This window comes from Metarhizium robertsii, assembly GCF_000187425.2.
Source record: "Metarhizium robertsii ARSEF 23 chromosome Unknown MAA_Scf_2, whole genome shotgun sequence".
In the NCBI taxonomy this organism is placed as follows: Eukaryota; Fungi; Ascomycota; class Sordariomycetes; order Hypocreales; family Clavicipitaceae; genus Metarhizium; species Metarhizium robertsii.
The window spans coordinates 298,424-317,896 of record NW_011942160.1 but is presented as its reverse complement, the minus strand read 5'-3'; the positions used below and the strand labels follow the sequence as shown (position 1 = coordinate 317,896).

At 52.6% G+C, this 19,473-nt stretch overlaps 7 protein-coding genes across 7 annotated transcripts; 3 read left to right on the top strand and 4 right to left on the bottom strand.

Annotated features, from left to right (window-relative positions):
- Positions 1 to 658: 658 nt before the first annotated feature.
- MAA_07071 (uncharacterized protein) lies at positions 659 to 1,882 on the top strand (the record flags this gene model as incomplete). The annotated part of the gene is made up of 2 exons (XM_007825069.1): positions 659 to 1,217; positions 1,344 to 1,882. The coding sequence occupies 2 exons, from the start codon at positions 659 to 661 to the stop codon at positions 1,880 to 1,882; spliced, it is 1,098 nt and encodes a 365-aa protein (XP_007823260.1).
- A 661-nt stretch (positions 1,883 to 2,543) lies between these two features.
- Positions 2,544 to 4,007, bottom strand: MAA_07070 (uncharacterized protein; the record flags this gene model as incomplete). The annotated part of the gene is made up of 2 exons (XM_007825068.1): positions 2,544 to 3,738; positions 3,841 to 4,007. 2 exons carry the CDS (start codon positions 4,005 to 4,007, stop codon positions 2,544 to 2,546), a joined length of 1,362 nt encoding a protein of 453 aa, XP_007823259.1.
- Positions 4,008 to 6,714: 2,707 nt separating this feature from the next.
- Positions 6,715 to 8,666, bottom strand: MAA_07069 (Major facilitator superfamily; the record flags this gene model as incomplete). The annotated part of the gene is made up of 3 exons (XM_007825067.1): positions 6,715 to 7,563; positions 7,630 to 8,149; positions 8,284 to 8,666. 3 exons carry the CDS (start codon positions 8,664 to 8,666, stop codon positions 6,715 to 6,717), a joined length of 1,752 nt encoding a protein of 583 aa, XP_007823258.1.
- Positions 8,667 to 9,062: 396 nt separating this feature from the next.
- MAA_10769 (Thioredoxin) lies at positions 9,063 to 9,401 on the bottom strand (the record flags this gene model as incomplete). Its single annotated transcript, XM_011412688.1, has 1 exon — positions 9,063 to 9,401. The coding sequence occupies one exon, from the start codon at positions 9,399 to 9,401 to the stop codon at positions 9,063 to 9,065; it is 339 nt and encodes a 112-aa protein (XP_011410990.1).
- A 618-nt stretch (positions 9,402 to 10,019) lies between these two features.
- On the bottom strand, positions 10,020 to 12,403 carry MAA_07068 (Actin-related protein, ARP8 class; the record flags this gene model as incomplete). Its single annotated transcript, XM_007825066.1, has 3 exons — positions 10,020 to 12,153; positions 12,208 to 12,286; positions 12,364 to 12,403. 3 exons carry the CDS (start codon positions 12,401 to 12,403, stop codon positions 10,020 to 10,022), a joined length of 2,253 nt encoding a protein of 750 aa, XP_007823257.1.
- A 590-nt stretch (positions 12,404 to 12,993) lies between these two features.
- MAA_10768 (C6 finger domain-containing protein) lies at positions 12,994 to 14,562 on the top strand (the record flags this gene model as incomplete). Its single annotated transcript, XM_011412687.1, has 5 exons — positions 12,994 to 13,284; positions 13,348 to 13,424; positions 13,497 to 13,526; positions 13,600 to 14,025; positions 14,157 to 14,562. 5 exons carry the CDS (start codon positions 12,994 to 12,996, stop codon positions 14,560 to 14,562), a joined length of 1,230 nt encoding a protein of 409 aa, XP_011410989.1.
- Positions 14,563 to 15,324: 762 nt separating this feature from the next.
- MAA_07067 (uncharacterized protein) lies at positions 15,325 to 16,047 on the top strand (the record flags this gene model as incomplete). The annotated part of the gene is made up of 1 exon (XM_007825065.1): positions 15,325 to 16,047. The coding sequence occupies one exon, from the start codon at positions 15,325 to 15,327 to the stop codon at positions 16,045 to 16,047; it is 723 nt and encodes a 240-aa protein (XP_007823256.1).
- Between the last annotated feature and the right edge of the window lie 3,426 nt (positions 16,048 to 19,473).

The following is a 19,473-nucleotide window of genomic DNA, read 5'->3' as shown; positions in this document are numbered from 1 at the left end:
GCGGCAGTGCCAATTCCCGAAGGGAACACAAACCATAACATATAGCTTGCAACAGGTACGGAGGACACGATGTGAACAAAAGAAAGCACACGCTTGGTGTTGCACACCTTGCAATGTAGTGGAACGAAGAAGAGACAAGACAAATTGCTCGTGACTTGGCCGGGTTTCCGGCAGGAACTGACTGTGTTGTGTTCTTGCCTCCTTCCCTCTTTCCTAACTTCCGCACCCCCCTCTCTAACATTCGACGTCAAGCAACGGGCTGCTCCCCATTTGACTTCAACCTCGTGACGGTCTACACTCTCCATCCAATACAACCTTCTCCAGCCTTGACCCTTGCCATCGCTTTGCCTACAGAAACTCTCTTCAGGCCTTGCACAAACACATCCAAAACTCCAATCAGAGGTCCCGTTTCAGTTGGCGCTAACGACAAACTAATCTATTTGCAATCCGGGGGCTCCGCATCCTCAACTGCTACAGCATTTTGGTTTTATAGAGTTATAAACAAGCTAGCCTACGGAGTACCTCGTGGATACGGCCTTACACCGAGTCTAGGGCTCTTGTATCCAACAATTTCCCAATTAGGTTTCTGCATGTTGCCTGTCATCGTCCAAGACTTCTATGTGTTTCGTCATCGTCAACATCAGCCACCAATCCAGCTATGCAGGCAGCAAAGGCTGCGCATCCTACGGAGTTCGAATTTGTCATTGGCAGTCGGCCGCAGGAGCTGAAAGTCGACACCAGTCGCAGACTTCGATCGTTCCTGTCCAAGCGGGCCTGGAGGGAACACCGCGCGCAGTACGAGCAACAGTCACAGAGCTCGTCTGAGTCTTCACCATCAAACTCGTCCTCTTCTGGGTCCAAAAGCGAGGCCCAGAGTTCGAGTAGCAGCATCCGAGATGGCAATGCCAACCCTGACAGGAAACCAGCCGCCACGAAGGTGAGTCGCCGCAGGAGAAACAAGCTTCAAACCGTCACGTTTGAATATATTGGAGCCGGCCCAATTGCACCACCATCCGTCTTAACATCGGGGACCGTCCAAGATGCGGCGGGAGCCGAGGAGTTCGACGGCCTGCCTGGAGACAGGCTGCTTCAGTTATTCGCACAGAGCCTCACCAGGTTCCCTCCCATGGATACGCACTTTGGGGGTGGTCGTGTAGATCCATTCAGATCATATCCGGGGCCATGGGAGCCTTATATCCCAGCATTGGCAGACCACTGTAAGTCCATCCCAATTTCCGACCAATGATGCAATATTTCGTGGCTTTATACAAAGAAAAGCGCCATCGAGACGCAGCATGTCCCACAGCTCGCTTTGAATATATGCTCACCATCACATCACATAGATATTGTCCAAATGGCCAGAGACATCCCTGAACTGGACCAGCCGGGCAACAAGGGCCTTCTCAGGTCCAGGTGGTTCCCTCTTGTTCTCTCGGACAACGCCCCGTTCCAAGTGGTCATGCTCCTTGCCGCAGCCAACTACGCCTCCGTCAACAACATCAGCACCCTGGGGTGTCACATCCTCCGGATGAAGCACGACGCCATCACGGCCATCAACAACACCTTCAAGGACGACAAGACGCTAGCGAGCGACTGTCTCATCGGAGCCGTCGCCAAGATGGCCAGCTTCGAGGCCATGCACGGCGACGTGCTCTCCTACCAAACGCACATGGAGGGCCTAGTGCGCATGCTAGAACTGAGAGGCGGGCTGGACTCGTTGGGGCTGGGCGGCCTGCTTCGCCGAATGGTGGTGTGGATTGACCTCAACTCTTCATTCCTGCTCAACATCCCGCGGTACTTTCCCGGGACGACCTTTACGGGCGTTGAGAGGGAAGTCACGGAGGTTGTGGAGCCCAATCCAGAACGGTTCATCGCCGTGTAGGATCGTGACAAATGTTGGAAATGTGCTTGGTTGCTAGGTTGCTTGATTTATTGATCTATTTGAATTGGATTATTTTGCATCTCACACCTAGACGAGTGAGTTCACACATCGCGGTGCGTCAGAAGCTAGCAAGATGGAGTCAAGTTATACACACAATGAAAAATCAGCAAGGGTTTACTTCTTCAGGTCGCAACTTGTTCATATTCAAGCACATGTCATTAAATATATATATTAGACCTACTTTTCCTCGTCATTACTCAAGCAGGGAACGTGGCCCCTTGTACCCTTGTACCGCCCCCTCAACAGATGAGCCACTACCAAAAGAGGGGAGGAAATAAAAAAACAACACCCATAGACGGCGTCAAAAAGAATCATCACTTCATCCAAGCATGTACTCTCCCCGCCAAAAAAAAAGGGCACTACTATGTCACTATCGATCCCCGTACTCCTAGTTACTCCCGTAATTATACTCGGGATAAAAGAAGAAGAAAAATGCCTACGTGTCCACTGTTGAATGGAATGTGCAGCAGCGGATGGAAGGGGGGTCCCAATCACGTAGTCAAGAAGAAAAAAAGAGTCAAGACGAAGCGAAGAGGGAAGAAGAGAAAAAAAAAAAGAAACCTTGGGCGCGACACCTTTTTTTTTTGTTTTCATTCGCCCCTTACAACAGAGCCATGGCACCCATCACGCCGGCAAAGAGGTACCCGACAGCAGGGGCGTGGGCCTGGGCGGCGGCGGTGACGACGGGAGCCGACGTCTGGGTGACGACGAGGGTGGACGACGGGACGCTCTGGTGGACCGTGTTTGTGCTCTGGACGACGACCGGGGTGCCGGGACCGCCGGGGACGGTGACGGTCTGGGTGGCGAGGCCGCCGCCCAGGGTCTCGGTGACGGTGAGGACGTGGACCGAGGAGAGGGTCTGGCCGGGGGCGGTGACGGTCTGGAAGATGACGCTCGAGTGGGCGACCTTGACGACCTCGGTGCGGGTGTTGACGACGGTGACCTTTTCGCCGCCGACGGTGACGACCTCGGTGACGGGGACGAGGTTGGTGACGGTCTGGTAGGCGACGTTGGTCAGGGTCTCGGTGGTGGCCTCGCCGTGGATGGTCTTGGTGACGGTGACGGGCACCTGGGTCTCGATGAGGCTGGTGGCCGTGGTGGTGATGGTCTCCTGCTTGCCGTTGATGGTGGTGACGAGGGTGACGGGGTGGACGCTGGTGATGGTGGACTTGACGACGTCGGTGGCGGTGATTGTCTGGCCCGGCTGGGTGACGGTCTGCTGGAGCGTCGTGGGGACGACCGTCTCGATGAGGCTCGTGGTGGTGAAGGTGATGGTCTGCTCCTTGCCGCCAATGGTGGTGACCTGGGTAACGGGGCAGAGGGAGGTGATGGTCGAGGTGACGCCGTGGACCTCGGTCTTGGTGCGGTCGGGCTGCACCACGGTCTTCTGCTCGGTGACGGGGACGAGCGTGGTGATGAGGCTGGTGGTGGTGAAGGTGACTGTCTGCTCCTTGCCGCCGATGGTGGTGACCTGGGTGACGGGGCAGAGCGAGGTGATTGTCGAGAGGACCACGTCGGTGGCGGTCCTGGTGACGCCGGGCTGCACCACGGTGTTGTAGATGGTGGTGAGTACCTTGGTGACGACGCTGCTGGTGACCGTCTTGGTGGTGAGGTAGGTTGATCCGGGGGCCGTGATGGTCTCCGTGACGGGGCACACGGTCGTGTAGGTGATGTCGACCAGCGTCGTGGTGCCTTGGGTGACGGTTGGTCCGGGGACCGTCACCGTGGCTCCTTCGCAGCCTCTGCAGCTGGTGAGGGTTACGGTCGACAGTGTGGATTTGGTGACGACGACGGTTCTATATCCCAGGGTTAGCAACGGCATCGACCATGGTGATGTTGTATTGATATCAAGTCACAGCAGCAGCAGCAGCAACATGGGCGAGAGTGTCCCAACTTACGTTCCGCCATGCGTCACCGTCGTGGTATACGGACAAACAGTAACCGTCGTATAAGTCACAATCGTAGTCGTCCTAGTCGGCTCATTCCATCGCGCGTCAAGCTCATCAGCGCCGCCGGCCGCCCACGCCACGGCAGCACACGCCAGTCCAACAATAAAAGACCTCATATCGAACCCCCTAGCAAGCCAACTGTAGCGACAGTAAGGATGGCAGTGTATCCAATCTCCAACCACTGGAAAAACAAAAACGAAAGAAAAGAGAGAGGTTGAGGGACAACTAGGTCAGGGGGGGGTGGGAGACGGGCGATTGTGCAAAGAAACACGGCAAGGAACAAGGTCCCTAATAAGTATTTCTCCCACAAAGCAAGCCGTGTACACTCCCAACGAAGGCTGGGGCCGTAATGATGAGAGAGAGGTTGGTGAGATTCAAAAGAAAGAGGGCAGCGTGTGTGTCGGTCCAGTCGAGTGGGAAGAAGTGGTTGGGACGAAAGAGTTTATACGTCCAGAAAAGCAACCTCCCGTCTTGTCCGTCCCTCCTCGTCGCATTCGTGTAATAGACTCTCAAACGGAACAACAACAAAAAACGAACATGATGGCATCATTCGTTTCTCTTCCCCATATGGACTCGAGGCGGCCAGCCTCCCCTGTCAGTGGCATGGGGAGCGGAGGGACCAGCGCAGCTCCGCAGGAGACTGGGCTTTTCTCCCGAGATGCACAGACGCTTTTTTGTTCTTCCCAGCAAGGAAATTCCTTGAAAAAATTAGGAAGAAAAAAATACGAATGGAAATTCCCCGTAGCTTGGAGGAGGGGTGGGAAAAGAGATGGTTTGTAGCTTGTAGGCCGGCAGAGAGGGCCGTTGGAGCCACCTCGGCAGCCCTCATGCACCATGATGTATGATCATGTATCTCGATCCGACGAACTGCTGAGACAAAATGTACAAGACTCACTTGTAGTCTTTTAGAAGTCCGGCTGCATGAGGAAGTACGTTTCTCATTTTTCCTCTTTTTTTTTTGTCCCTTGTTTTTTGTTGTTGTTGTTGTCTGCCCAGCCATTTGAAACACCCCGAGAAAGCTTAAACCTACGCAAAAATGGAAACCCTCTTTTGTTCGCGCACAATGCCCGTTTGTTGTTGCCAGAAAAGACGAGACATCAGGAGCTGCCACACCTTTTTTTTCCTGCGGTGACATCTCTCTCTCTCTCTTCTCTCTCTTTTTTTTCTTTTCTTTTTTTCTTGCAATAAATTTATTCCCGTCGTCGTAGAGACAAAGTCGGACGGCCAGGCCACCACCCCTCCCCCTCCTACTCCTCAAGTGCTCCTTCCCGGTCCACGCCGCACGGCCTTGCATATGTATGGACGTCCATGTCGGGGACACGAGGTTTCTGATACATGACGTGCCACCTCCAAGTAGGCACGGGCAGACGCTTGGATGACGAGCAGGGCGCGAGTACACATGTACCGTGTTCGGCTGCATCGGGTCCTTGTCGATTGTCTGCACAGGAACACAAATGCCTGTTGCATCGCCGGCGGGCCGGCCGATCTTGGGCATAAATCAGCCCTACCTGCGTGCTGCACCGCTCAGCCCACGTATCCCCGTCGATACGTGATTTCTGGGCCGCAGCCGCCTCTCCAAAACGGCACATACGATAAGCGCGCCCAAGTACATACGGAGTAGTACTAGTTAGTACTCCGTAGTCAGTCAGTCCATCACGGCCCCAGTGGCGGGTGCTTGAGTGTTTGAGCGCGTGGCTGGGCAACAAAAATAACCAGACCAGACAAACAAACTTTGGCCCTCTGCTTCCTTCATTTTCATCAGTCTCGAGGCCACGAAACAACGAACCCAACCTAAAAAAAGGCCGCGCTCCCGTCCCTGCCCGTCCCTGCCGCGCGGGCGGGCCAACAATGGAAAACAAGCAGACAAAACAAAACAATGCCGCAAATCGCCAAGATCCACGACCACCAGCGTCATTGCAACCATCACACCAGCACCATCCTACTCCGTACTTCCCATCCATCAATCCGGCTTCCCGCATGTTACGCCACGCATGCGCAAGTAGCCAACCTCGTATTTTTGACCGCCTTCCACCACCATCACGGAACGGTTGGCCGGCCGAGAAGCTCTTATTGTTTCATCACCACCACCACCAAGCTTTGTTCTCCCCTCTCTCTCGCCCGCCCGCCCCAACCACGTAGTATGACCACGTACAGAGTAGCCAACCAAGGACGACTGATTGTGTGTGATTTGTGATTGGAAATTTCCATCTTGACATTTATTTTATTTCTTTTGCTTGTTTTTTTTTTTTTTGTTCATGTCGTGCTTCATAAAAGTTACCTATGGAGCACCCAGTCAGTCAATTCACTCAGTGAGCGTCTCCATGTATGTCGTCAATGGCTTGCTTGGTCTTGTGCCATGCGTGCGAGGGCAAATCGCTCCGCTTCTGCTTTTGGGGTATGACTTGTGCCAACCACCCCCTTCGTACAAGTATGTATGCGGCATTAGTCGGGCACAGAATCACCGCCAGTCATCATCTTGCTAACCCCGTCTGCCGTCTGAAATCCGCAATCACGGTGCAGAAGCAGAAGCAGAAGCAGCAATTGAGAGGCCGTCCGACGCCAAGTCGTATGCGCCATCGGGACACTCCCGGTCGGCTCCACCGCATCGTGGCGCCACAAAATAATCGACCAACATCATCGACCACGGCCGGACGTCATGGCGAGGAAGGCTGGATGGACATGTGGCTCCCAAGTTGTAGATTGAACATCAGCCGTGTGTACAGTACGCAGTATACAGACTAACACGTCCGTGTCCCGTCAACAGTGGTGGCATAATGATGCTGTATTGCTGTATAGCTGTATAAATGATCGTGATTCGTTAGCCTAATGTCCCCGTCCCTGGTTTGCCGTCGCAAACGCCTGCGAGGCGTCCATACACAAGCTAGCCACCAATAAGGCCCCGTTGAATATAGCCATCATGTAAAACGGCGCTCCCCTCGACACCGAGTCGAACAGCACGCCTCCGAGCTTTGTTAAAAGCAGAATCGCCGCCCCGCCGCACAGTGAGTACACGCCTGCAATAGATCCCTTCAGTCTCACCCGTGAAGCAGAGTCCTCGTTGGTCGACCTGCGCATCAGTGGCTCTGATTCTGCCGATTCGTCTTCGCCTGGTGCAATTGACGGCTCGCGTCGTACTGACCGGGGCAGCTCGACTGCAATCACGCCTTGGCCTAGAGAGCCCAAGCTGCACACGATGGCACCGATCTGGCTGACTCCAATAAGTGCCACCACTAGGAAGATGAAAGGTGTTCCCCCTCTATCATCTATATTCTTGAACTCTGGACTCGACAGCTGTGGTAGCATCAGATATCCCATCATGCCGAATACTGTGGCCACAACAACTGGATAGTTTACTCGACCGGCTCGCCCAGACAGATATCCAAACACTGGCGCACACACCAGTCCCATTAGCTGTGCCACTCCAGTAAGAATTGATGACAGTACGTAAGCTGCACGACACTCCTTCTTCAGCTCCGGTGATGGGTCGTTGGGCGAGCCTTGGCAGAAGCCATTGCTGATGAAGAAGGTGTTGATGTACAACGGGATGAACAGTGAGATAGCTACCGTCGACGCCCTGGCAACAAATCCACCAATGTACCCGAGCGCAATTCTGGAGTCCGCAAATCCCAATAGCACAGAATCCTTCATCAAATGAAGATATGGAATCGTCTTCTAGTGGCCGTTAGTCCAAGCTTGAAGCTTCAAAGATTTCCCTACAGCGTGTTGTAGCATGCATACCTGTCGCTGTGTTCTATCATCGCCATTCTCCCCCAATCTGGCATAAGCATCTCGCTCCGAAATACCAAATAATACCGTCCATCCTTTGCCCTCCTCGCCCTTTAAATTCCGCAAACCTATAAAAACAAACAAAGCAACGGCCAACGACACCGCACCAACCACGTAAAAACTATATGATACTGCCTGACCAGGCGTGACGCCGTCAATATCTCCAAACCTCGCGGGTAGCGGCAGAAACAAGGACAGCGCTACAAGCGCACCACATCCTGTAAATAAGCCAACGAGGCCGGCCAGAGCAGACGGCTTCGCAGACTTGGCCACGGCATCCTGTTGTTGACGAGAATTTCGCGAGTCGTTGGATAATGACCGAGTATAACGTTCCGGGGTAATGGTAGCCTCCGACTCCACAGAAAATGCAACGCTCAATCGCTGGTTGGGCTTGTACCTCGATGGACTCCTACCATCGCTCAAATCTCCCTCATCCGTCAGTGACGGCAAAATAGCCGTAACCATGGTCGCCCTGCATTTCCACCAATAGCCAACCGTTAGCAGGTGTCCAAACCAAAGAAGAGAGGGAGAAGTCTCGGCTCGGCCCATTTATCTCCGACAAGACGCGAGATGGGGGCCAGGGGGGGAGGAGGGTGTTGAACTTACGCCGCCGAGGCTCCTACCGCAAAGAAAATCCGCGCAAGCAGTAGTTGCGGGTAGACATTCTTCGCCTGGACAAACAACACCAGTGCGAGCCCGATAACTGCGTACCCTATGACAGCGACCCATCGGACTCCAAGGCGGTCTGATATCAGTCCCCATGTCGGGCATGCCACCAGGGCAACAATCTCGTCGGCGAAGCCCAAGGTGCCCACGACATCGCCGACGTTCTTCTTCTGGCCTATGAGATCGGTAATGACAAACGATACGGAGCTGTTGAGAAAGACGAGAAACGATATGGAAAAGAGTGAGATGCCAAGAAGGTACGTGACGGCTTGCGCTGTGGTTGCGGATGGTGCAAAGGGCAAGTATCGGGATATCAACGCCATGATTCAGAAAGGCCGTTCTGGATAAACCTCTAGTCGAGAGGCAATGAGAAGAATCACATGGCGTGGGGGGTGGGAATGATGATGCTGGATGAAACTTGTTGTGGGAGGGAGGCCTAGTTGAAGATTATGACGCGCCGAGCATTGTTTGGACGAATGAACCGAGTAATTCTCCGTAATTACAAAAGTACACAGACCCGGAGTCCCTAGTTCCGAAGGTGGTCTTGAGCGGTTGATTACATAATCCCGGCAGTTGAACTGGCATGTCCGCCACATGACCGACACATGTCGTCAAAGCAACGGGATCGAAATGGTAAAAAGTGAAATCAACCAGTTGTCTTGGATGTGATGCGCATCACTCGCTCGGAGAGTATTGTGATATTTACGGAGTAGTCGCTATCAGTCTGACACCGCCGATATGCGTCGATTCGGCAAAAGACCTGGTCGCCCGGCTTGAACGAGGACGAGGACGAGGACGAGGACCCGGAGCCGTCCTGGACAACGGTGCCCGACATGTCCTGCCCCGGCACGGGCTCCTTGTCGGGCGCGAAGAACCGCGGGTTCTGGCTGGCCCAGGTGAGCTCGCTGTAGCACAGCGCCGTGGCTGCAACCTCGACCAGCACGTTCGGCGGGCTGAGAGGGCACAGGAACCGAGGTCTGGGCGAGCGCGAGTTCCGGTGTCAGCTTGTCCCGCTGGCGAACTGTGTGTATGGATGCGGGCGGGTTGGGCTGGGTCATGGTGATATGGATGCGAGTCGCTCTGAATTGTTTGGTAGTAGTTGGACTTGGTCTTGGACCTTGCTTCTTCTCAATCAACATTGAAATGAGTACTCCGTAGACCGAGGTCATATAAATATCTATAGCTGTCGAGCCATACATGGCTGGGTGTAGTCCTCTCCATAGTCATCAAGCGTGAATGTCAATATCAACAAACAGAAGTTAGAAGAGCGAGTGGCGCTCCTGGAAATAAGCCAACCTTACACTGAAGCATCTTGGGTTCGTGTATAATCGGATGCGCTGACAAGACCGAGGTCCGATAGATGGGAAAACAGCAACCCCGGCTCAATCGCTTTACGATTCTTCTATCCGCCCCTGCTTGAGGGTAAGTTACAGCATGTTACACCTTAAAGTGCTGTTTTGCACCATGTAGCAAATCAAGTATGGTATGGAGTTATATAGACCAGATGGGAAACCCTCCTCTATCTAAGCAACTGCAATCGTGTTAAGCATCCCTATTTGAACGCTGCCTCATATACCTACCTGGTGTATTCAATGTTCCGAATTATTCATAGTCCCTGAACTCCCAAAAGCCGACTTTTCCTCATCCCAGTCGCAAAACAGTACATTTGCCCCAGCCTACCAAGCCCAAAGTACCTTGTGGTGAAGGGTCCTTGCACCCAATCGCTCGAATTCAAAGGGAGTGATCCACGAGTCGTTCGTCGAAAGCTTGGCAAATACACTGGCTCCCTTCCAAGCGACGACTTGCTCATCCATATCCCTGGCACTTCTGCTCACCAAGATCCTGTCATACAAATCTGGCCGTCTGGCCTTGATTTTCTCTTCCAAGACCACCGTGAATTGGGGAATCTTTGAACCGCCTCCAATAACCATGATGCTGCCCAACAAGTCACGAAGTTTCTTATCATCGCCCTTGGCTGCGTTTTGGATACTGGTCAGAATTGCGATATCGAGAGGGGCCATGGGAAGAACGCCATCTCTTTCAACAGCGATGTCAGTCGCGCTCCGCGCATTAGAGTCCACAAACATGCCAGACGGCGCTTGTGAGTACTGAGACTGTTGTCCGGGGACCGGCGTACCCGTAGCACGAGAGCCACTTGGAGCAGGGCTGTCTACGTTTAGGGCTTCCTTTCCAGCTCCAAAGATGTAGGGCGCTGGGGTCCCATTTCCCTCGGGAGCTGGAGAGCCAGCATGAGAGCCACCCGGCGTACCATTTACTCCATTCTCACCCCTGCCGAGAAAGTTGAATGGCTGAGATCGTTCTTTGCTAGGCGTCGAAACTTCTAGTTGCGACTGAGACTGTGAATGCGACGGGCCGTTGGCAGCTGACATGATCGAGGGTTTCACCAAGGCCAAGACGGCAAGCTGGGCAGCTGAGGTCGGATCGTCAGGGATTTCAACATCATACGCATTATATGAGCGCTCAACCAGTTTCCGTCGTCCTCGAAGCTTGGCGCTATTGTCAAATATTGAGGGGTCAAACACACCCATAGCCGACAGAATGACTTCGTCATAGGTCTTGAAGGTATATTTCCGAGTCGACTGGTTGGGGGCTCGGACGTGAAAGTTGTAAAGCTGCACAGAAATGTCGGCTTGAGACATGGTACAGTGTTTGATCTTCAGCTCCTCGGCCAAGAGGAAGTCGTATCGTCTTTGTAGATTGATGTCCTGATAGGGGAAGTTGTCGTAAAGCATCATCTTGATAAAAGTCTCGGTGATGTCGTACCCGCCATATTTCATGTTAATTCTAGAGTCCTCAATGCAGAGACCATCTTCCACACAAGTGACTGACGTCTTCTGTGCGCCAACATCTACAACGCAAGCCTGGGTATACCCGGCACCAAAAGTAGCCGCAATGCCCTCCTGAACGAAACAAACCTTGTTGAATTCGAACCAAGTCATACAAGATCGCAAAATTTGCTCGACATACTTCTTGTCGTAAAGATCAGGGATGACAAACACACAACTGTATTGTTGCCACTCGCTGTTGGTAGTCAAGCCGAGTTCTTGACGAAGTGCCTTGTCCAGTAACGTCTCAAAGTCATCGTACAGGTGCTCCTGGCTGGAATACTCGTCCTCGTTCCACCACCCATAACGTAACGGCCACCAGAGTTTGAACTTGGGATCTGAGTCATCCGGCACACGGAGGGCATCGTTTCCAATGAAGCAAGAGGCTAGCGAATCGGGGTCTTCGAGGGTCTTGACGTCGGTCCACTCTATCTCCAAGGGGTCGTTGTGTTTCTCGATAATTTCTGGCTCCGTGCGCCGATTAAAAGTTTGGACCAATTCCTTAGAATTTGGCAAAACTTTTCTCTTGTTGGCGCGCATCTCAGACTTCAATTCGCTGCACATTTTTGAATACTTTTTGGACCACTCTTCGCCGTACTGCTGATCGGTCGTCTTGGCCTCGAACTGGCGTCGTGGCAGGGCCTCGTACATCTCAGCCTCTGTCTGCGGAAATTTCGTTGCCAATGTGGTTGGAATCGTCCTGGGGAGAGCATCGCTGGCGAAACCTATCCGGAGGTTCTGGCTGCCGGGGTGGATGACGATGATGCGCGATGGATCAACACCACCAGATGGTGTCGCAGCGCCATCTTCCTCTGTCAGATCGGGAACAGGCAGGGGAAGCTCGCCATTTGCAGGCTTGGACAGGAGGCGATCGCGGTCTCTGGCGCCTTGGACAAGTCGGTCGCGGGTCGCATCGTTCTGAAGACGCAGGGCTAGAACTTGATCATCCCGCTTCATGTAGTCGCTAATGAATGTCAGCACGGGCTGTTTTCGATATAGACACTCGAGTCAGACTCACGTATAGTAGTTCTTCTGGTTAATTGGGGCGACATCCGGCCAGGTTGTGAGCTTCATGCCATTATCAGTTCTCTCCAACCCTTGCATAGAAAGTCAGTAAACCAACACGTCGCCGCAAGTACACACAGGTATGCATGCTTCTTGAGAAAGGACTTACCCTCCCTGAGGAGAACTCTCTCGGACACCTTTCCGACCATTTTGATATCTTTGCCCTTGCCGAGGCACACCAGCCAGTTGGTGGGGTTGTATTGATGCGATGAAGAGGCAATCGAGATCAGTGGTTTGACCAAGACTCGAGGCTCAAAGGGTTCGAATGGCCGCGAATTTCCCGACGCGCACTTGAAGACTTCATGTTGGTGGTGCCAATGTCACAGCGTTGACACCACTGGCGGGTGGGTCCTACTGCTGCCCCCCAAGTGCTGGGAGTGTGTTCTCCATGTACCCCGGCCAAATGTTTATCCGGCGGTTGGCGTGTGCTAATCGCAGTCTGGTGCGCCTCTAAACCTTCCCCAGCTTCTCCAAAAAGTCAACCCTGAGGTCGAGGAAGAGTCAGAAAGACAACAGAAGCATCATGTTTCCTAATAAACAAGGCAATATTGCCCTCTATCATCTGAACCCTACATAAATTGGTCTATTTTTAACCGCCATCTCTCGTCAACGGGACCGTGGAGTGAATCGACCCCGTTTTGCCCGATTTTGTAGTTTTACTTCATATATACCCTTCCTACGCAGGTCAATGATTGTGCGCCAATCGTGAATCCACTACCTTCAGCATAATCTTACGACAATGGCATTCAATTTGACCGTCTCAAGCTTCTACCATCAAGTTGCTGACCATGGGTCTTTTCGTGTTCTTTCATGGGGCCAAATCTCGCTAATCGCATTTGTGTCCTATGTCTCACTCTGTTCATTTCTTCGTTTTCGGCGCGTCAACAAGCTACGCCAACGATATCCCTACCCGGATCGTGCATCCCTAGCGCAAATGACGAGCGAGGAAGCCCAGGTTATTGTGCAAAATATCTGTTCATACGAGTTTCCCTACTTTTTTGACCTTTCGCAACAATATGCGTTATTCAGGGTAGGTCAATTCTCTCCCCTGCAGGCGACGTTACATCGCAGTATTTTCTAATGAATTGGGCAGACCTACGCAGTGGAAAATATAGCCAAGCTGCTTGTTTCCGTAAGTGACCTGAACAAGTCTGACCAATCTCCAAAGCGGTAAGTTTCTATTTTGACCGACCCATTCATCGCATTATCATCTGGCATTTTGACGATGCTGACTGTTGGCAGATACGAAGACACTGAAATCATATTTGTTTGGTACGGTATTTACACCCGATACTCTGTCTCATGTTCATGTTAACTAACAAGTCCTCACGTCAATTTATTGCAGCTTTGCCCACTATGCTCCAACTTCGTCGATGCTTCGGAAGGCGGTAGCACGCATGAACTACCTACATGCTCCATATATTAAGTCAGGAAGGATTCTGAATAAAGACCTCCTCTACGTTCTTTCTACTGCCATGTCGGAACCCGAGAGGTTCATGCGTCTATACGAATGGAGACCGCTTTTGGAAATGGAAGTTGCCGCAGTCGCCTCAGTTTGGAAATACGTAGGAGACTTGATGGAGATTGACTATGAAGCAGAGCTCGGTAAAAACCAGTGGAGAGATGCAATCGAGTTCCTGGACGACGTTTCACAATGGGCAAGCAAATACGAAGAGCAGTACATGCGGCCGATGGACGAGTTTGCGCAACTGGGATCTGTTCTGATGGACTTGCTGTTGTCTGCCTACCCTAGAGCTTTACGGCCCCTGGGGTATCAGATCGTGATGGTGTTGATGGGCGCGAGGATGCGATATGCTTTCCGGCAAGTCAGCAATCACAAAGCTTCTCAGACTTATTATTATACGTCCAAGATCTGCATTCTAACTTGTTTTCTTGACCCAGTTTCCCCGAGCCTGGTGTCGCCGTGTGCGCGCTCACTTACACACTTCTCCTGCTACGGAAACTTTTCCTCCGATATCTCTCGCTGCCCAGATTCTCTCGTGTAGTTTTTGTTACCGAACCGGATCCGACAAGCAAACGAATGAAGCACCTCCATTACTTGAAGGAGCCGTGGTATACACCGGCGACTTTCTGGTGGCGCTGGGGACCAACTGCCTGGGCCACGTGGGCCGCGGGAGGCATGGTCCCCGGCGATAATGAGGAGATGAAGCCTGAAGGATTTTTGTGGGAAGATATCGGGCCTCGAAGTAAGATGGGAAAGGGTTCTGAAGAGATGGCGAAGCTTGAGGAAGTCGTGCAACAGCGGGCAACGGGGAAGTGCCCATTTGCTGTTCCGTCAAAGACTTGAATAATATTGACTCTGTATAGAGTAAGGGATTTCTTTGTATATTCAACATGTGGTTTATGAATTCTATCTCATATCTGTCTGCACTGAATATGTTTTGTTGCTATTTTTGCGCGCTCAGCACTTTGGAGTATTTCCTGGCTGCATATTACTCTATGCAGTCACAAGGGTTCGGGCCTTGGGATAGTTACGGGCCAACTGTGCCGCCAATTCCATCAGCCTCTGCAGAATTGAGTTTTTTTTCAAGAGCTACCCCCAACAACCGCAGCAACTACATTTTCATGGCAAAACGGCCAATGCTCGATACACGCGTGTTCAGGCATCCGTTTGTCGAGGGAGGTGTCACCTGACGTCACCACCTCCAATGACGACGCCACGTTCCTGTGGCCGGATTCTGTCTCGGTGCGTGGCGTGAAAAGCTACACTTGTCAACTTTTCTCTGTGACAACAACTGATTGAAAAGGCTCCCGCAAATCCTCTGAATCTACGTGGCATACCGGCCTGATACGACACTCCGATCTGGCCCTGATGCCAGTTCCCTTTCCTCGCTCACTCACAACTTTGCCAGGGTGACACGACGACGCAGCTTCATACGGCAAACCGCGGTTCTGCACACGGCGCCCTTGCATCTGCACACGCAACGTCAACTCGGCTGATTTCGTCCCCAACTGGCTGCAGCAAAACAAAGGAAAATCCCGGAGAAAAAATCTGGACAATTCTACCGAGTGATCTTTGCCACGATATTTCCTTCTATTTTCTTCCAACATGGCGCCGATCCCAGTATATAGCTCTAGCCCTATTAACGCTGCTAAACCTGCGGGTGTGACTCCCAAGACGGCGGATTCAAACAAAGGCGGCCAAGCGCAGCTGGAGCCCCCCCAAACTAGTGGCGAACAAGCCTTCTCGCCAGCTCAACCTGGAGCCAGGCCGATGCTGCCCAAGGCGACTGGCGCACCACAACCTGGAGGCCATGTCCTGGCTACACCAACACGAACCAGCTCAGTAGGCAACAACCCCCCTCCACCGCAGCCTGGCGCTGTTCCTGTCCCTCCAGGCGGTGGCAGTGGAACGAGAAGCAATATCCCTCCTCCGCCAAGGGCTGGTGAATCACTCCAGAATCACCAGTCGCCACCAGTGACGACCATGCCTCCACAGATGGGCTATCAACCGCCTCGAGCAACTCTCCCTGTCCAGGCACGATCATCGACCACCGCCTCGACAGTAGGACCACCGCCTCACTCTGGACCAGCCGGTGTCTCCGCACCTCTGCAGCAAAACTACCCGACGGCGGGAATCTCACTGCCGGCAGGAGGCTACCAGCAAGATGTCAACGCGGCAGGGTACAACAGCTATCAAAGAGCAGAAAGGGCATATGAAGACGAAAGTGAGGCGAGCGTCTGGGACACGGCAAGGAAGTGGGCGGCGTCTGCGGGAGAGTCTCTGGCGGCCGCGGAAGGCGAAGTCTGGAAGAGAATCAACAAGGACTAATAAATGGGGGAACCACACCCAAACGTGGCACAAATGAGTGGTGTAAACTATGGGCAAGGCAGTGGTGAATAGCTGACTCTCTCTAGTGTTCACAGAGCTGGCTGTTGGGAAGGGGAGGCAACAGGGTGCCGAAGAGCCCGCGGCGTCTGCAGGTCAACTACCGGGTGTCGTGGAGATGGACGAGTTGAACGCGCCGTTTGTGTTGTATGTACATGGATGCTGGACACTTTGGAAAAAGGCAAGGACAAGGTCGGTATCTACGACACTAGTTTCGGCGGTTTCGACCATACAGGTGGGGAAGACATCGTGGAAGACGAGGCAGATCAAACACTCGCAGCATCGTGAGGGGGGTGACAGGGCCATGGAAGAGACCCTGCCCAATCCATAGAGAGGCAAGGACATGAGGCCATTGTGGAGTATAAGCAACCCAATCTGTATTACTACGGGCAAAAAGCCCTGTGAGGGGGACCGGATTCTCGCGGAAGATGGTGTGCAGAGAAAATGGGCCTTGCCAGGATGGATTCGCCTGTGAGACATTTGGAATAGTACATGTCGACACTTTCTTGATGAGAGCAAGGCATATCATATCTTGTTTGTACTGTTTCCCTCGTGGCAAGGCAACGTTGCAGTGTAGTCAGTTGAGGAAATATCAAGAAGAGGGCTCTTTTTGAATATCCCGCCAGCGGCTTCATCTGGATCCTGATGGGTATTTGGGACATCTCTGTGCCGTGGTTCGTCCAGAAAGTCGGGATGATGCGGCTTGGAACCCCCAGCTTTCCCCAAAGCAGACGCGAATCTTGTGCATGACTTGCTCCACCAGCTGGACATGTCAGTGTCAGTGTCATCCGAAGCAACGGCGTTGACGACTCTCGCTAGTAAAGAGAAAATACGTAGAACTACTAGTACAGACGCTTTCATGGGCGTCTGGTTGATCCTTGTAGCGAGCACATTGTCTATCCAGCTGGAGCCAAGTATCAGCAATATACAATATACAATACATAGGCTTTGTCATCTAGAACCACCCACCGGCATGACAGTCGATACTATGGACAATATCGAGCTTCATGGACAATATGAAATTACGCTTTGTACGGAACAGCCGCTGCGTCAAGCGTATCCTCCGCCTGAACCGCCACACGGTAGTTGTTGCGTGCGTGCTTTCCCACCTCCACGATGCAGGCACATCGATCAACGGACCAGGCGTGGAGTCAGGAACAGCAGATTCAGGTTGGCAGGCTGAGTCGCGTGGGACAACACAACACACCACTGCTGCGCTCCAAAAGTGGGAGCGAACGAGATACTCGACAGAATCGCGTGACGATGTAAGTTTGTTTGAGGAGAGCCTGGGATGCCCGGCAACGAGGATTTGCCCCCGGCTCGTAGATCCCGACGGTACGTACGGATGTACCGCTGTTCTTTTGTTCTTTTGTTCTTCCTGGCTTCACACACATACACACACTTGAGATGGATCTGAATCGTGCGCGTTTCTGATACGGGACGGCTGAGTGTCGTCAGATCTAGTACGTGCATGGAGTGAGTGAGTGGCGGTGCAGAGGGAGGTGGTGGGTGCTGTTTGTGTCGTTGGACGGGGCGGCATGAAGTTCTTGACGATGTGCGCGATCGCCCTCTCCCCCCCCATCGCCCCGGCGGAGTGTTTTGTATGCAGTGCATGCCTACAGCTGGGGGGAGGGGCTGATGTGTTTGGTTGAGTATTTCCGAACATCTGCGCTGCAAGTATGTACACGATCTTGGATGGCTGTATCTTGGTGTTGCGTGGCTCGTGCCTGCCTGTTTAGGAATGAGTATCTGGGACATGGCATACGTACCTAGGTACCGAGGTATGTACAATAACAACGCATGTCCCTCTCTCTCGTTTTTAATTGGGGTTTATTTCTTATGGGCTGAATCTGGATTTGCTCTTGTTTTTTTCTTCTTCGTCATGTTCATCAAATAAGATTGTAAATTTGTAATCGTGCCCCAAGTCCCACGGCGCCAAGCTGTTCCCCAGTCCCCGTCCCCCCCGAGGAGAACAGAAAAGATGCAGGCCTCGATACGGCGCACAGCACAGGCCAGTCTTGGTGTTTGCCAAGGCGCGACTCAAATTAAAGAAGAGGGAGGGAAAACCTGCTCTCGATATTGGTTCATCGCCCTCAGCGGACTCCATACTCTCCAGTCGCCATGACTCTCTCCCACCATCGGATAATCTCCGTGTGTCTGGTCGTCGGAAAGCTGTTCCGAACTCACATTGACACCACCTCCCCCACATATGCAGACATCGATGTGCGCATGCAACAAGCCCAGCCAGCCCGTCAGTATAAAACGCCTTGTTTCTCTGCAGATTCGTATATCAAAATATTAGCTCTTGGGGCATGCGAACAATCGGCCAACCCGATCGCACCACCCTTCCCCAATTAGAACAAAACGAAATCCTCAGCGTGCCCGCCGTCAATCTCAGCCCATGGGCTCAACTCAAGTCTGAGCACAAGGGAAAGTTTCTTCTTTCCTTCTTTCCAGCATTCCACCAGCCACACCCCCCCTCCTTTTCAGCCCCCGGGAGCCACACCCCCTTGCCGGTTCCCAGAAGCCCCCGAATCCTGGCAGCCAGGGTCGGAGACAGATCTGAGACGTTAAAGCCTTACAAGGCACACCCTTGTCCGACACATCGTGGCCAACGGGTCCAGGTCGGCCTGGCTTGGTGTGGGCTTGACAAGCTCACTCCCCACTTTTCTAGCACCGTGCCCTGTTTTTCCCAAAAACTCCACCTTCTTTTCGGTCGCGCAGGGCGGCCGTGTCACCTGCTGTGTGTGGAGTGTCCTGTCCCAAATGCCACCGCGCGCTTTCATCCGTTGTTGGGAGCCATATACGGGAGCCAAAGGGGCCAGGGTGCGTAAATTGAAATAGGAAATAAATTACGCGCTGGGCTGGGCTGGGCTGGGCTGGGCTCATCTTTACACGGGACAAGATGTTGAAAAAGTAAAAAGATGATGATGATGACGGTGATGATCAATTGATAATGGTGATGAAAAATTACAATACACATCGTCGACACAGAACAAAACTACATCAAAAACAAGCCAATACAACCACCATCTAATTAATGCACAACCTGCTCAAATTCAAATTCAAAAAGTATATTAATCGGATCATTATCGAGCAAATCAAAACGGTTTACAACTATTTGACCCCTCGCAAGCATTTACCTCTTTTGGGAATTCGGTCCTCTTTGGCCCGGCAATTTTCTGTAACATCTTTGTGCTTGGACCCTTGGGTTACCTTTTGCTGCACCTATGTACATACATTAAAAAAGGTCCCTTTGCCTTGCCATCATGTAATTGGCTGCACTCGCCAATCGAGATCGATTGCAGCAGGGAGGTTTCTGGAGGGACGTCAAGCCGTTTCCATGCAATCACACGTCGACTATCCGCC